This window comes from Lissotriton vulgaris, chromosome 5 (genome assembly GCF_964263255.1).
Source record: "Lissotriton vulgaris chromosome 5, aLisVul1.2, whole genome shotgun sequence".
NCBI lineage: Eukaryota > Metazoa > Chordata > Amphibia > Caudata > Salamandridae > Lissotriton > Lissotriton vulgaris.
Window position 1 is genome coordinate 1316891694 of NC_141693.1, and position 15807 is coordinate 1316907500.

Here is a 15807-nt window from a genome sequence, read left to right on the forward strand (position 1 = left end):
TGCGTCAGTAAGAGGGTCAAGGCAGAAGGTGTGGCAGCTAAAGGAGTTCTTTAGGATAAATGCAACACCTCCTCCTCTACCTTTCAGTCTATCCTGTCTGTGGAAGGAATAACCCGGGGGGAGGGCAACGGCAATGTCTGGGTTACTGTCTTCAGTGAGCCAAGTCTCAGTGATCATGAGACAATCCAGGTCATGGTCAATGATGAGATCGTGAATATCCTGACTATGTTTACACATCGACCTGGCGTTTATCAGGCCACCTGTAAAGAAAGGTCGCAGGATTTTAGGGGGGGTGTGACGCTCGGCATCGAAGTTGAGTGTCCAGCGACATTTGTAACAGCTGGTGGGACCTAGTACTTTTGATAGGTCAAGTTTACAGGGACAACCGAGTCCGCCTCGGAGTTGGTGGAGGTCATTAGGAGCATACCTGATTATGGGAGGAATTAGGGCAGGGGTTCCTGCGCCTGGCGCGGTCTTGGCGCGGACGGGCGCAGACGGGCTTGCCTTAGGCGCTCCCGCTGCGCTTCCTATGCATGCACATTTCTAGGGAGGGTGGGCGTGGCCTCTAGTGGGCGTAGTCGGCGAGCGCGCCTGGTCTAATGGCGGCCGCTTTATCAAAACAATAGCGCGACAGCGTTTACACCGCTGTAAGTTACAAGAGGCTTTTACTGTTAGTGGCAGGAACAGTAATGATCACAAAGTAAATCAATCAGTGACACCACACAATTTTAAAAACACGATGGTTGCAAGGTCTGATTCGTACCTCCAGCTCCCGGCTTCCGCCTCAGGACTGGGTCAGGGATAGAAACGTTACGCTTTCGATCAGCGTTTAAGTAGGTTTAAAAGGGGCGTGGCCTCTAGTGGGCGTGGTCGGCGAGCGCGCCTGGTCTAATGGCGGCCGCTTTATCAAAACAATAGCGCGACAGCGTTTGCACCGCTGTAAGTTACAAGAGGCTTTTACTGTTAGTGGCAGGAACAGTAATGATCACAAAGTAAATCAATCAGTGACACCACACAATTTTAAAAACACGATGGTTGCAAGGTCTGATTCGTACCTCCAGCTCCCGGCTTCCGCCTCAGGACTGGGTCAGGGATAGAAACGTTGCGCTTTCGATCAGCGTTTAAGTAGGTTTAAAAGGGGCGTGGCCTCTAGTGGGCGTGGTCGGCGAGCGCGCCTGGTCTAATGGCGGCCGCTTTATCAAAACAATAGCGCGACAGCGTTTGCACCGCTGTAAGTTACAAGAGGCTTTTACTGTTAGTGGCAGGAACAGTAATGATCACAAAGTAAATCAATCAGTGACACCACACAATTTTAAAAACACGATGGTTGCAAGGTCTGATTCGTACCTCCAGCTCCCGGCTTCCGCCTCAGGACTGGGTCAGGGATAGAAACGTTGCGCTTTCGATCAGCGTTTAAGTAGGTTTAAAAGGGGCGTGGCCTCTAGTGGGCGTGGTCGGCGAGCGCGCCTGGTCTAATGGCGGCCGCTATATCAAAACAATAGCGCGATAGCGTTTGCACCGCTGTAAGTTACAAGAGGCTTTTACTGTTAGTGGCAGGAACAGTAATGATCACAAAGTAAATCAATCAGTGACACCACACAATTTTAAAAACACGATGGTTGCAAGGTCTGATTCGTACCTCCAGCTCCCGGCTTCTGCCTCAGGACTGGGTAGGGATAGAAACTTTGCGCTTTCGATCAGCGTTTAAGTAGGTTTAAAAGGGGCGTGGCCTCTAGTGGGCGTGGTCGGCGAGCGCGCCTGGTCTAATGGCGGCCGCTTTATCAAAACAATAGCGCGACAGCGTTTGCACCGCTGTAAGTTACAAGAGGCTTTTACTGTTAGTGGCAGGAACAGTAATGATCACAAAGTAAATCAATCAGTGACACCACACAATTTTAAAAACACGATGGTTGCAAGGTCTGATTCGTACCTCCAGCTCCCGGCTTCCGCCTCAGGACTGGGTCAGGGATAGAAACGTTGCGCTTTCGATCAGCGTTTAAGTAGGTTTAAAAGGGGCGTGGCCTCTAATGGGCGTGGTCGGCGAGCGCGCCTGGTCTAATGGCGGCCGCTTTATCAAAACAATAGCGCGACAGCGTTTGCACCGCTGTAAGTTACAAGAGGCTTTTACTGTTAGTGGCAGGAACAGTAATGATCACAAAGTAAATCAATCAGTGACACCACACAATTTTAAAAACACGATGGTTGCAAGGTCTGATTCGTACCTCCAGCTCCCGGCTTCCGCCTCAGGACTGGGTCAGGGATAGCCTACGCTAGGAGAACAGGCAAGTCCTTGAAATAAAAAAAGCTTCATTGGGGTCCCTTTACAAATATATAACGTAACAGAATCTTTTAGAGACTTTATGTCATCTTCTCTCTACTATAATCAACTGGGGTCCCGTTTTTATTTTTAAACAACGTTATCATGGATTTTCAATAATTTTCAGACTTTAACTGTAGAAAAAAAAATTGTCACCTACCTTAGGTCAAGACCTTCCAAAAGGACTTTAGTTAGTCGCTTCAAGCGGTCTACAAACCCCTCGCATCTGAATATTGTGCTCCCACACACACTGCCAGTGACTAGGAGTATAGGTGCTATGACTCCCAGCTGGGAGAGCTGGATTTGAATCTCCTGCAGTCGACCACGGTCAAGTAGAAGAGTCTGCAAAACAGCGAGGGAGAACAGCCGGTCTTGAAGTCATGGTGAAAATTACAAGCAATTTTAAATGTGTACAAAAATAAATGTTAGGCTCTAGGCAGCTTGTCATTCCTTGCATACCTCTGGATATTTGTCATCTTCGCTGTTCCAGCGAAGCAAATTCATGTAGGCGTGGTTTAATACCATAGTCGGACTTGGCACCATCATGTTCCCTTTAGCTGGTGATGTTGACAACCCATTGATTTCTGTCGATGTGGAGTTTTTGACAATGTTCAACTCTGCTGCCGCCTTTTGAAGCCACACTGTAGTGTCATCCAGGGATCCTGAAACCCAGGCAAAGAAAGAGCTTGAGGGTGAAGACATGCAAAAGTTCGAAACTTAGGGCCACGTGTAAGACGGTTTGCGGCACGCGCAAATGGGTTTTAGACCTGTTTGCGCATGCAAAAAACCTGTGACCCATGTACTAACCTTATTTTGCGAGTCGCTAATTAAATAGGGTTAGCGACTCGGTTTTAGGAAGGGGAGTTCCTAAGAGCGAGTCCAACACATATGTAAGAATGTTTTGCGACCTCAATTGCGGGCGCAAAAAATTTGCAGTTTACCACCCTCTTCAAGAGGGTGGGAGCCATTCCCAAATGGGAAGGTGTCCCCAAGGAACCACTTCCCCTTTGTGAATGGGTGCCCAAACATTTTTTCAGAGCAGGCAGAGGTCCCAGGGACCACTAACTGCCCTTAAAAAATTTAACAAAAAAGTTTCATTTTTTTTTTAATGCATCCTTTTTTCCTTTAAGGAAACCGGCCTGCATTTACAAAAAACTGCTCCATTTAAAAGAAGTCCCAGACATGGAGGTCTGCTGACCCCACCCAGCAGGCCACCATCCCTGGGAGTGCCAGCCATTTCCAATGGGGTCGCAAATTGCGATAGCTACATCAATATGCATAATGCATGCAATTTGCGAGCCCACTGGGAATCGCAAACAGTGTCTCAGACACTGCTGTAGATTGAAAATTGCAACTCGCAATTTGGTGCAATTTGCGAGTCGCAATTTCCAATGGTCATACATCTACCCCTTAATCACAATGGGTCACCAGGATGGTATTTTTATGTACATATTCGGTATAATCCATTATCAAGTATAAAGAAACCACCCAATAGCAGAGAATTATTCTATTAGGAGCAAATGTAAGGGCCTGATGTTGGAAAACTGTTCCTCTCTCTGTTTCAATGGAATTTCAAGATTATTGCTTCAGACCTTTTTTTTCATTTAGCTGGATAAACATGTTCACACAGAGTAAATAAAATAGGAGGCACACTTTCATCTGGCTTTTTTTACTTTCCAAGAGTAAAACTTTCACCTGCCATGTGTACAAAAATGGTTATTAATTGGGATGCTCCATCATGTTAATTTCTTTTTAGCTTCATTAGCACTACAATATTTGGACCAAACTTGTAATGTTCTAGATCTCGTTTTCAATTGGGAAAAAAACTTATTTTTAGATTTATTTTTGCTAAGAATGGGGCAAAATGAAACGTAATACTATAAATAACATTTGGGTGGAAAAATTGTTTATAATCTTTTCTACAGAGAGAAAAAAACAAGCAGTAGGTGCGATGGGTAATGCTTTTGTTAAACCTTGAAAATAATGTTGTCCCCATTCCACTAGGAATTTCAAAACCTGCACAGTGCCATATTACCTTGCAAGATCATTTAGCCTTTTAATTTTTACTTGATAGACATGTGACAGGATCGCTTCGTTAACTTTATTCTACTTTCCTGGTTGATGGGTAAGAAAGTGGGAGGTTTAGGAATGCAAATACCTAAAATGGATTACAGGGATTACAAGTAATTAAAAAGTTACATACCTGCAACTGTGAATCTCTAATATTTGTATATTACATCGATTCACATGCTTGAATTATTTCATGTTGTCAGGCTCTGAGAAGACTCAGCAGTCAACGTAAAATAGAAGTGTAGATGTACAATCAATAAAATGTAAAATAGCAGTAGACTGTAAGTAGTCAACCTCATGAGACTAAAACTTCAGGTAATACAACTGAGAACCCTTCCCCCCCCCCAGAGCCATCCAGTTCCCAGATTTCCAAGCATACTGAAGTGTACAAAAGTGGGGGGGGTTGGAAGTCCTGGGGTACCGTCACTCGAAATCCTGGTCCCCGTGTACGCTCGGTTCGCACAGTAATTGAGCCGGATTTGCTGACCGGAGGGAGCCCGAGCTGTCCCCAGGCGACGCCGGAGGGCAAGGCGGGAGATGACAGCTACGTGAGGCCGCGGCTCCAGAGGCCCGACCATGTGTGTGCGACGTAGTGCGAGAAGCCCCGATGCACTCACGGCTGTTGGTGGGGTAAGACGCCGCTTAAGGGAACACTGTGAATAACTCGATAAGGGGGTTTGAGGCGACGGCGCGTGCATAGTGGAGACCATACACAGCCAAAAACGATCCCGTCGGCGGCCGCCATTTTGGATCGGGCGAACACTGCCCTACAGGCTGACCCGGCGGAGCCCGCCTCAAGATTGTCCGATATCCTCCTGCACAGCACCGGGATAGGAGCGCGCCTGCAGGGGGCTATCTCTCGGTGTGGCCCCGGGCGCACTGACATGCTTCGGTGCATTGCTGGCCCCCCGCTGCACGTCCTGCATTAATGCCTACTTCTCGGATGAACTGTCGATGTGCGCCCCCGGCCTAGAGTCATCCTGAAGGTCAGCTGAGTAAGGGTGAGGCACTGGGCCCCTGTTGACCTGCCATGACCAGATCGCCGAGGTTAGGCGGTTTCGGCACCAAGGCTTGAGAGGGCCGCCGGCTACTTTCCACCCATCATGCAGCCTACACCGGGTCGCAGACTGAGGTGCCGCTATCCTAAGGATACATATATTTCTTCTTGTACATAGACCATTGTTGGGGGCCTGGGGGCGCTCAGTGGGTCCCTCCTCCCAAAACCTGCGTGCATTTGTGAGTGTTCCCGTTTGCCTGATATCTGAGGGGAAGGTTTTGGGACTTCTGAACCTAGACTGGCGGCGTGCGCCTAACCATGGGAAAAGGCGACGCCCGCCAACCAAGGCTCACGTTTGATATAAAAAAAAAAAAAGGCATCAAAGCAGGCCGAGCTGGACACCGGGGCACCTGGCGGAACGCAACAGCAGGTAACTCCGGACATTGATGTAGCGGCCCTGTTGCTGGAGGTGCGCTCCAGCCTGAAAAGCATAGACGCAAAACTAGACAACATGGCTGCCCAGCTGGAGGGGGTGAGAACACAGGTGGCTGCCCATGAAACCCGCCTAGACAGCCTCGAGAACAGACACACGGAATGCTGTGAGTTTCAGCAGGGCACGAAAGCCCACATAGCCAACCTGGAAAAAACCATTGAGACACTTAGTTCAAAAGCAGATGACCTTGAAGCACGTTCCCAGAGATGTAATGTCCGTATTACGGGCATACCGGAAACAACGGCGATGGGGAAAATGGAGGCCTTTGTGACTGATCTTCTACATGAACTCTTTTTTTTTTTTTTTTACTTTTTTTTATTGTGGTGTATCATTAAAACGTAGATGCAAAAGCACTATTGCGTCCATACAGGCGATAATAAAGGGCATGAAACAGGTAGAGGAATATTACACAGCCCTTCAGTCCACAACCCGGAGGTCGGACGGCGTCAGAGTAGAGCAGAGCCATAAAAAATACAGCAATATCAGCCTAGGACACAAACAAAATAGTCGCACCACTATTTTCATTTAACAGAACATTGCTCAAAGAAACAAATCCAGCAGAGAAAGTCAAGACAGCCCACAATCCACCCTAGTGGTCCAGTGCACACCAGTGACGTAACATCGTCCTAGGCCCTAATGATGTAAAGCAGGATGATAAGAACATCTCACATTGCGCCAGGGGAATAGGGGGAGAAAGGAGTAGAAACCAGTCGAAACTAACTCAGCCCACACCCTCTCTCCCGGGTCCCCTACGAGGCATCGCCAGTTCTATCGTCGGAGAATCACATAGGTCGCCCAGGAAAGCATTCCAGTGTCCCCACCTCTGGTCCCACGCCCTGGGGCAGCCCCTCAGCTTGTATACGGTTTTCTTGGCTAGCATGCATTGGTCCATTGCGGCCACCCATCTCACCACCAGTGGCCTGACGGGGAGCCCCCTCCCATCGCTATGGAGCGCTTGATCAGCAGGAACCCTAGTGCCGCCCACCGCAGTTCAGCGGCAGTGAGGTCGTTCGGCCCCCAAACATTGAGGACACATTCCCTGGGTGATGCGGAAAGTGGTTTGCCCAAGGAGCTGCTCATTTTACGCAACGCAGCCGACCGGAACTGCTGTATCACGGGGCAGTCCCACAGGATACGGTAGAAGGTCCCAGGGAGACCGCAGCCCCGCAGGCACAATGTGTCGGGTCGCCGACCGATTCTGGCCAGGGTGAGGGCAGACATGTACGCTCGGTGTAGCACTTTGAGCTGGATTAATCGAAACCTGTGGCATATGGCCGACTCCTTCGGGGTCATTAGCGGCGAACGCCACTCATCGTCCCCCAAAGGACCGAGGTCAGCTTCCCACTTGGCCCGCAGCGGCAAGAAGGAGTCAGGAAGGTTGTTGCAGAGCTTACGGTAGGTCAGGGATATGGCCTTTTCAGGGAGAGGTTCCGACAACAGCCTATCCTCCAAAGGGAAGGTTGCAGGTATGGAGGTGAAGTCCGGAAAGGCGGCCTGTAGGGCGTGTGTGATCTGTAGGTACCGAAAGTATTCAGTGGGTGCTAGGTAATACTGAGCTTGTTCTACATGAACTCTTGAACCCACACCTGTCCCCAGTATTCACTGTGGAGCGTGCACACAGATCCCTGGGAAAGAAGTCCCCGCTGGGCACTCCACCTAGACCAATTCTTGCTAAACTCCTCAACTATCAAGACAGGGATTTAGCTCTTCGATTGGCAAGGGAGAAAGGAAAGATAACGCACAAAGGGGACAACATATCCTTCTTTCCAGATTTCACACCGCTTGTACAAGCCGCACGCAAGGAGTTTTTGCCAGCTAAGAAACTGTTACTTGTTACTCCAGGCTCAGATCCCATACTCCCTCATGTACCCAGCTAAACTGCGTGTTGTGCATGATGGCACGACTCATCACTTTCTGGATGCAAGATCGGCCTTAAAATTTGCAAAACACATCTGTCATCCCAGGGCCAAAAAACAACCTATCATTGGAGCGGAAACTGAGAATCAAATGAGTGACGTTGAGTGAGGTCCTCGGGCCGCAGCAGTAATAGACAAACTACCTGGTTGCACAGTTAACCTGCATTTTGACTGCACTTTGTCTGTTTGGGAAAAACATTCCTATATGCAGTCACCCTGTGTGAGCAGGGGTGTACGCTCGAGATGTCCCGCCTCCAAGGGGTGTCTCCCATATCCACATTGTTCTGTTGTTTGTGCACCCTTGGCGCATTAGGGGGTGTTTTGACACAACCTGTTTGGGGGGTTGATGTGGGTGGTGGGTGGTGTTGGGCCGGGAGTTCTTTGGTGTATCGTAAGATGTATTGTACTCAGCATGTTATATTGACAATCAGAATGCGCGTTCAGGGTCGTGTGGTAGAAAGGCATGTGCTTGGTTATTGCATTCAATGGGGGTGACCAGATTCTTAACATGGAACATAAGGGGCCTAGGTGACCACAGAAAATCCAGACTCATGCACAGCTACCTACTCAGACATAACATAGATATTTGTTTCCTACAAGAAACGCACAACAACTCCTCATGCTCTCCCAGGCTGAAACACTCAAGGTGGGGCTCTGTGTATTCGGTCATTTATTCCAACTGTGCCTGAGGTGTAGCCATTGTTCTGTGCCGCGGCATGGATTGGAGGGAGGAATCTGCACTAATGGACGAGGCGGGCAGGTATGTCGTACTGCACGGGGTTTTGATGGGCAAAGAGGTGGTGATGGTTGCTATATACGGTCCAAATGTTGACGACCCGGAGTTTTTCAGAGAAGTTTGGGCGAAGATTGATGTTGCTGGCTGTTCCACTATCATATGGGGTGGAGACTAACGTATTGCTTGAGGACACACTTGATAGAAAGGGCGCATCTAGACAACTGCACCCACAGGCGTGCCGGGCACTGACTGATGTCATATGTGAGGGTTCCCTTATTGATGTATGGAGGGCCCGCAACGCGGATGCAAGAGTGGGTTGCAAATGCTACTTACCAGTATGCATCTGTTCTTGGCATGTAGGGCTGCTGACATTCATATCTGTGCATAGATCGCCGCCTAGTGTTGGGTCCGGATGATTGCACATTGTTGTCCTTGAAGAGTCTTCGAAGTATCACGAGATAGGTGGCTCCTCCCCTGGACTACAGTGCGCATGGGCATCGCCTCCATCCCCAGATTGTTTTTAGCCATTGGCAGAGATGGAGTGAAGTATGTGAGTGATGACCATGCTATGAGCATATACATATATACATATGAATGAAATACTGCAGCTGCTACAGGCGCCGGGGAGGAGGGTGGGCGATATGAATGTCAGCAGCCCTACATGCCAAGAACAGATGCATACTGGTAAGTAGCATTTGCAGTTCGAGGCATGTGGGCTGCTGAATTCATATCTGTGCATAGAATACATAGCAGTCCCTCCATTAGCGGCGGCCGCCCGTGCCAGCTGCAGCAGTCTGAAAAAGTGTTTTGAGAACAGCCTGACCAACAGCTGCCTGCTGTTTGGAATGCACGTCTACACAGTAGTGTTTAGTGAAAGTATGTGTGGTAGACCATGTGGCTGCTCTACAGATATCTTCTAAGGGAATGTTACCTAGGAAAGCCATAGAGGCCCCCAACTTCCTGGTGGAGTGGGCCCTTGGGGGGATAGTGAGAGTGCGCTTAGCTTTAGCGTAACAGATCTGAATGCATTTCACCATCCACCTAGCGATCCCAGCTTTGGAGATAGCGTTTCCCTTGTGGTGTGTGGCAAAAGCAACAAAAAGCTGTTTGGTTTTGCGAAAATCTTTTGTCCTGTCTACATAGTACATCAAGGTTCTCTTAACATCAAGGGTGTGGAGCATCCGCTCCGCCAGCGTCTCTGGGTTTTGGAAAAACACCGGCAACTCAATTGTCTGGTTTATGTGGAATTGAGATACCACCTTGGGTAGGAATTTAGGGTTAGTGCGGAGCACCACCCTGTTAGCATGTACTTGGAAGAAAGGTTCTTGGATGGTAAGCGCCTGCAGTTCGCTAACCCTCCGTAGCGATGTAATTGCTACTAAGAACGCAACCTTCCAAGTCAAAAACTGAAGCTCACAAGAGTGCAGTGGCTCGAAGGGAGGACCCATCAGCCTTGTAAGAACCACATTGAGGTTCCATTCTGGAGCTGGTGGGGTCCTTGGTGGAATGACTCTCTTGAGTCCTTCCAGAAAAGCCTTGATAGCAGGGACCTTAAAAAGTGACAGGTGTTGCCTATTCTGGAGGTATGCTGCCATAGCAGACAGGTGAATGCGGATGGAAGAGTACGCCAGATTGCATTGGTACAGGTGGAACAGGTAACAAATGATGTTTTGAATGGAAGCATCTAGCGGGTCAATATCGTGGTTAACACAGTAAATGACAAACCTCTTCCATTTAGCCGCATAACAAGCTCTAGTGGTGGGCTTCCTTGCCTCCCGAATGATGTTCATGCAATCGGGAGGAAGATTGGGGTAGCCAAACTCTAGGACTTCAGGAGCCAGATCGCCAGGTTGAGCTGTTGCGGATCTGGGTGCTGAATGTCGCCATGGCTCTGCGTCAGAAGGCTGGGAGTGAGATGAAGCCTTTGATGCGGTACCACGGAGAGTTCCAGAAACGTGGTGTACCACGGTTGGCGAGCCCACGTTGGAGCAACCAGGATGAGAGTCATCGAGTGCTGCCTGAGCTTGCGTGCCACCAGCGGTATCAGAGGTGCTGGGGGAAAAGCGTACGCAAATCTGCCTGACCAGTTCATCCACATCGCATTGCCCTGTGATTGCGGGTGTGGGAACCTGGCGGCGAAGCTTTGGCATTTTGCGTTCTCCTTTGTGGCGAACAGGTCTATCTCTGGATGACCCCACCTTTGGAAGTACGGTTGGAGTACTGATGGATGTATCTCCCACTCGTGCATTTGATGGCTGTGCCTGCTGAGCAGGTCCGCCATCTGGTTGTCCTTGCCCGGGAGATGCTCTGCCATGAGGAAGATGTTCCTCTGAATGGCCCACTTCCACATGCTCTGAGCCAGATGAGACAGCTGCGGAGAGTGTGTGCCTCCCTGCTTCTGAATGTAGTACATGGCTGTCATGTTGTCCGTCCGGATCAACACGACCTTGTTGCACAGATGTACTTTGAACGCCTTCAAGGCCATGAAGATTGCCATCAGTTCCAACACATTGATGTGCATCTTCCTTTGCTGTAGTGTCCATAGTCCCTGCACTGTGTACTGGAGTACATGCGCTCCCCATCCCTGGAGAGAGGCGTCCGTCGTTAGGATAATCTGTGGCACAGGCTCTTGGAATGGTCGGCCCTTGCAAAGGTTTTGTGGATTCCACCAATGCAGAGAGTTGTATGCCCGACCGCTCACCAACACTAGGTCTGTCAGTTGCCCATGAGCCTGAGTCCACTGACGTGCTAGGCACTCCTGAAGCGGACGCATATGTAGTCTCGCGTGCGGGACAATGGAGATGCAGGAGGCCATCATGCCTATCAACTGCATGAACACCTTCGCTGGAAGCGAGTGCTGAGGTCTGAATCGTTGGATCAGCGTCTGGATACTGGCGATTCTCACTGAATTTGGCTGCGCAGTGGTTGCCAGAGTGTTGATTGTCGCGCCCAGATACTGTCGCACGTGGGCGGGCTGGAGATGGGACTTTGGGTAGTTCAGAGAGAATCCCAGATCGTGCAGGAGATGAATGGTGCGTGACACGTGGTCGACGCACTGCTGTTCTGTCTTTGCCTGAATGAGCCAGTCGTCCAAGTAGGGGTAGACGTGGACGTTCTGGCGACGGAGATGCGCCGCCACAGTCGCTAGGCATTTTGTAAATACCCTCGGCGCCGTGGTGACCCCGAACGGCAGAACCCTGAACTGGTAATGCTGGTCTAGAATTGTGAATCTGAGATACTTCCTGTGGGAAGGATGCAGGGGGATATGAAAATAGGCATCTTTCAGATCCAGCGTAGCCAGGAAGACCCCTTGCTGAAGCAGGGGAAGCACTTGCTGTAACGTGAGCATATGGAAGTGCTCCGAGAGGATGTACCAGTTTAAGGGTCTGAGGTCCAGGATGGGTCTGAGGGATCCGTCCTTTTTGGGGATCAGAAAATACAGGGAGTAAACCCCTGTTCCCCGCTCTTGCAATGGAACGAGCTCTATCGCCCCTTTTTGCAGCATGACTAGAACTTCTTGCTGCAACAAGGTCAAGTGCTCGCCGGACATAGGACGGCTCCTTGGGGGTATGTTTGGTGGAATGGAAGTAAGTTCCAGACAGTACCCGTACTGGATAAGTGACTTGACCCACCTGTCCGTGGTGATGGATTTCCACGCTGGCAGGAACTGCTGGAGTCTCCCCCCGACCGGTGTTGTATGGTCGGGGGGCAGTGACAAGGCGTCACTGCTTGTTGGCGGTGGTGGACCTGGAGCTGTTGTTTCCATGTCCCCTGCCCTTGACGTTATTGCCTCTGTAACCCCCTCTACCCTTGTTGTTGTACGAGGTCTGGGTGTTACTTTTGTAATACTGAGTGGACTGCGATGCCTGACCCCTTGAGGTGCCTCTGGAAGTGGAGCGGCGAAAGGAACCACTCCGAAACTGCTGACTCTGTAGGGCCCCCATAGACTTGGCAGTTTCCGTATCTTTTTTCATCTTTTCCAGTGTCGCATCCACCTCAGGGCCAAACAGGTGGTCAGGATTAACTGTTTGATTCAGTATTGTAGTTTGGATGTCGGGTTTGAACCCTGAAATTCTAAGCCAGGCATGCCGTCTAAGTAACACACTGGTATTGATCGCCCTGGAGGCTGTTTCTGCCACATCTAGTGCACATTTTATGGATGCATTTGTAATGAGCTTTCCTTCCTGAATCAGCATTTCTCCTGCCTCCTTGTACTGGTCAGGTAAGTGTTGCAGTATTGCCTCTAAGGTGTCATAATGAGCCCTATCATAGCATGCAAGTAGGGCTTGTGTGTTAGATATTCTCCAGATATTAGCTGCCTGTGCAGCAATCCGTTTGCCTGAGGCCTCAAAGATCTTGGACTCTTTGTCTGGGGGAGGAGCGTCACCAGTAGTTTGCGAGTTCGCCCTCTTCCGAGCGTTGGAAACAACCAATGAGTCCAATGGCAAGTGTCCCTTGATATATGTTGGATCCGAGGGCGCTGCCTTATATTTCCTGTCGATGCGAGGGTTGACCACACGCGCCCGGGTGGGCTCCTTGAAGACCTCCGTTGCATGTTTAAGCACCCCTTTAAGCATCGGCAGCGTTTTGACTGACTTTTCGGCTACTGAGAAAGTGTCAAATAAGAAGTCCACATCCACGGGGTCCGAGTGCAGCTCGACGTCGTGGTTAGCCGCAGCTCTCTCGATCAGAGCGTTAAAGGCCGCCGAGTCCTCCGTCGGGGACGTTTTGGCCGCAAAAAGTAGCGCGTCCTGGCCCGACTGCGGGCCCTCTGGGTCGCCTCCGGCAGACCAAGGTTCTTGCTCCTCCTCCGGATCCGAGTACGCCGGATAGTTGTACTCGTCGTCTTCCTCGTCCGCATCGCCTGCGGCGGAATGCGTTGGCGAGTGTCCTAGGGCTTGTGGGGACACAGGTTCCACCAGAGCCGAAGAGTCCGCAGAGTCCCTTTTGTTTTTTAGAGGGATCTTAAAATGCTCCAACGCCGGCTCCGTAGTGATTTTCCTCTTGAGGAGAGACAGTTTCCCGGTGTTGGCGTCGATGATTACCTCACGACGTTCCTCATCAGCAAGCGGCTGGAGCCGAAGCTTCGACACCACCAAGGCAGCTTTCGGTGTCAACACCTCCTTCGAGGGTCCGCCCTGCTTCGGCGCGAAGGCCTTCGGCGCCGACTTGGGCGGGAGGGTAAAACTGATAGGCGTTTGCTCCTTCGCAGGCTTAGGCGTGAGCTTAGGCGTCAGTGTCCTGAGCGGGAACCACACTGTCCTTTCGAATCCGCTGCAGGGATTCCGCTACCTTCTTCTTCAAGGCCGGAGAGGGCTTGACCGGCTCCAGCGACCTCTCTGCGTCGAGAGCCTGATCGCCTGCAGGCACTGTCTTCGGGGCCGACGCCCCATGCCTATGCGCGTCGTCGCCCTGACGCTTCTTCGGAGCCGTCTTCGGGTCCACGACCCCTTTCGGAACCGACGCAGCCGCGTCGGACGACTTCGCCTTCTGCGCCGACCCAGAGGGCTTCAGGTCGGCCATCTTGGCGTGGCTCTTCAAGTCGGCCATCTTGAATTTTTTGGAAGTTGACGCCTCCAGAACCTTCTGCACCAGCGCAACTTTCACTTTCGGTTTCGCATCCGAGGGTGCGTGACCAGACGGCTTCACTTTCGTTTTCTTCAATGTTAGTGGCTTCTCATAAATGTCCGTGACCGGGCCCGGAGGCGGGGACGTAGGACTCATAAGTAGATCTTGGGTAAGGCCCGAAGGCGATCCCTCGACCTGGGCCGTATGAAGGGGAATAACCCCTAAGTCTGGTTGGGGATGCTCCTCCTCTGAGCTATCCCCCACAGTGGCAAAAGCCCGATCGTCGTCCCCTACCTCGTCGGCGACTTCATCAAAGTTCTCCTCACCCGCGTCGTAGGTCTCCCCTTCGGACGCGGGACTAGAGTCCGAACCTTGCACGTCGTCTTCGCCTTCAACAGATTCCTGGAATATGTCGTCTGGTGGGGGCGCCGCAGTAGCCGATAGCTTAGCCTGGAGCCTATTGGCCCGACGAATCTTCAGAGTCTTTTTGCACCGGAATTTCGAACACGCCATGCAGCTGTCTTCGTTGTGGTCCGGTGACAAGCATGTATTGCACACAGGGTGCACGTCGAGGTGTGAATATTTCGAGTTACACACCGGGCACTTCTTAAACGGTGTTCGCTCCATAGCCGAAGTGTAATGTAGGCCCGTCCGCGCCGAAAGCACGTGGAAGGGCAGCAGAGATCGGAGCTGAGAGTCAGACAAGAAACCCGAACGCAACTATACCGACGCTCAGCCTAAAGACCTTTTGGTCTCGAGTAGAAGTTGAACAACTATTGGTTCCGACAGAGGGAACCGAAACACATCCGAACCCAATGGCGGAAAAAAACAATCTGCGGATGGAGGCGATGCCCATGCGCACTGTAGTCCAGGGGAGGAGCCACCTATCTCGTGATACTTCGAAGACTCTTCCAGGACAACAATGTGCAATCATCCGGACCCAACACTAGGCGGCGATCTATGCACAGATATGAATTCAGCAGCCCACATGCCTCGAACACATGTATATCCGCTCACCATGCTGCCTGGTCCAGATTGGACTATTGGTTGGTCTCAGCGGTTGTAGCCACTTGGACCACACGAGTAGATATACTGGCCCGGTCCCTGTCTGACCATGCCCCCTGTTTACTAGAGCTAGACATTCCAGGCATCCCGAGCAGTGCCTTCTCTTGGCGCCTTCCACCAGATGCATTCCAAGATGCCGCTTTCACTGAAGAGATCAGACAAGACATTATTGACTATTTTGCTACTAACACTGGCTCGGTCAAGACTGATGCTGTCCTCTGGGACGCATTTAAGGTGGTGATACGGGGGCAATGTATGGCGCGCAGGGCTGGGGTCCTGAAGTCTATCAGGAACACACTGGCAGCGATGGAGGGTGAACTGAAGGTCCTTGAGCGGTCATTTTGTGAGACTCCGACACCTGCACTGGCGGTGCAGATTAAGGCCAAGTTACTAGATTTTGCTGAAGAGGCGCAGCGCGAACTGAAATTTCTGGGGAAACAAGCTGAGGCCCGCAGATATGGCGAAGGAGATAGACCGAGCCGCACGCTAGCAAGGATGATTAAATCCACCCCCCCTCCCACACAAGTGCACACTGTAGTTGACAGCACAGGAAAGACACTGACAGACCAGCGGGAAATACTTCAGTCCTTCGCCACTTACTATGCTACACTGTACAAATCCACACATAGCTCATCAGAGGAGGCC

At 50.9% G+C, this 15807-nt stretch overlaps 1 protein-coding gene across 5 annotated transcripts in view; it reads right to left on the reverse strand.

Annotated features, from left to right (window-relative positions):
* The window catches only part of TCP11 (t-complex 11), a 576996-nt gene that overhangs the window by 256155 nt on the left and 305034 nt on the right, over window positions 1-15807 (reverse strand). For all 5 annotated transcript variants that reach the window (XM_086923230.1, XM_086923227.1, XM_086923231.1 and 2 more), the window contains exons 7-8: window positions 2777-2979; window positions 2478-2659 (exon numbers count right to left, since the gene is read on the reverse strand). In XM_086923230.1, the coding sequence (XP_086779356.1) occupies window positions 2478-2659; window positions 2777-2979 (385 nt within the window). The remainder of the gene's footprint in view (window positions 1-2477; window positions 2660-2776; window positions 2980-15807) is intronic.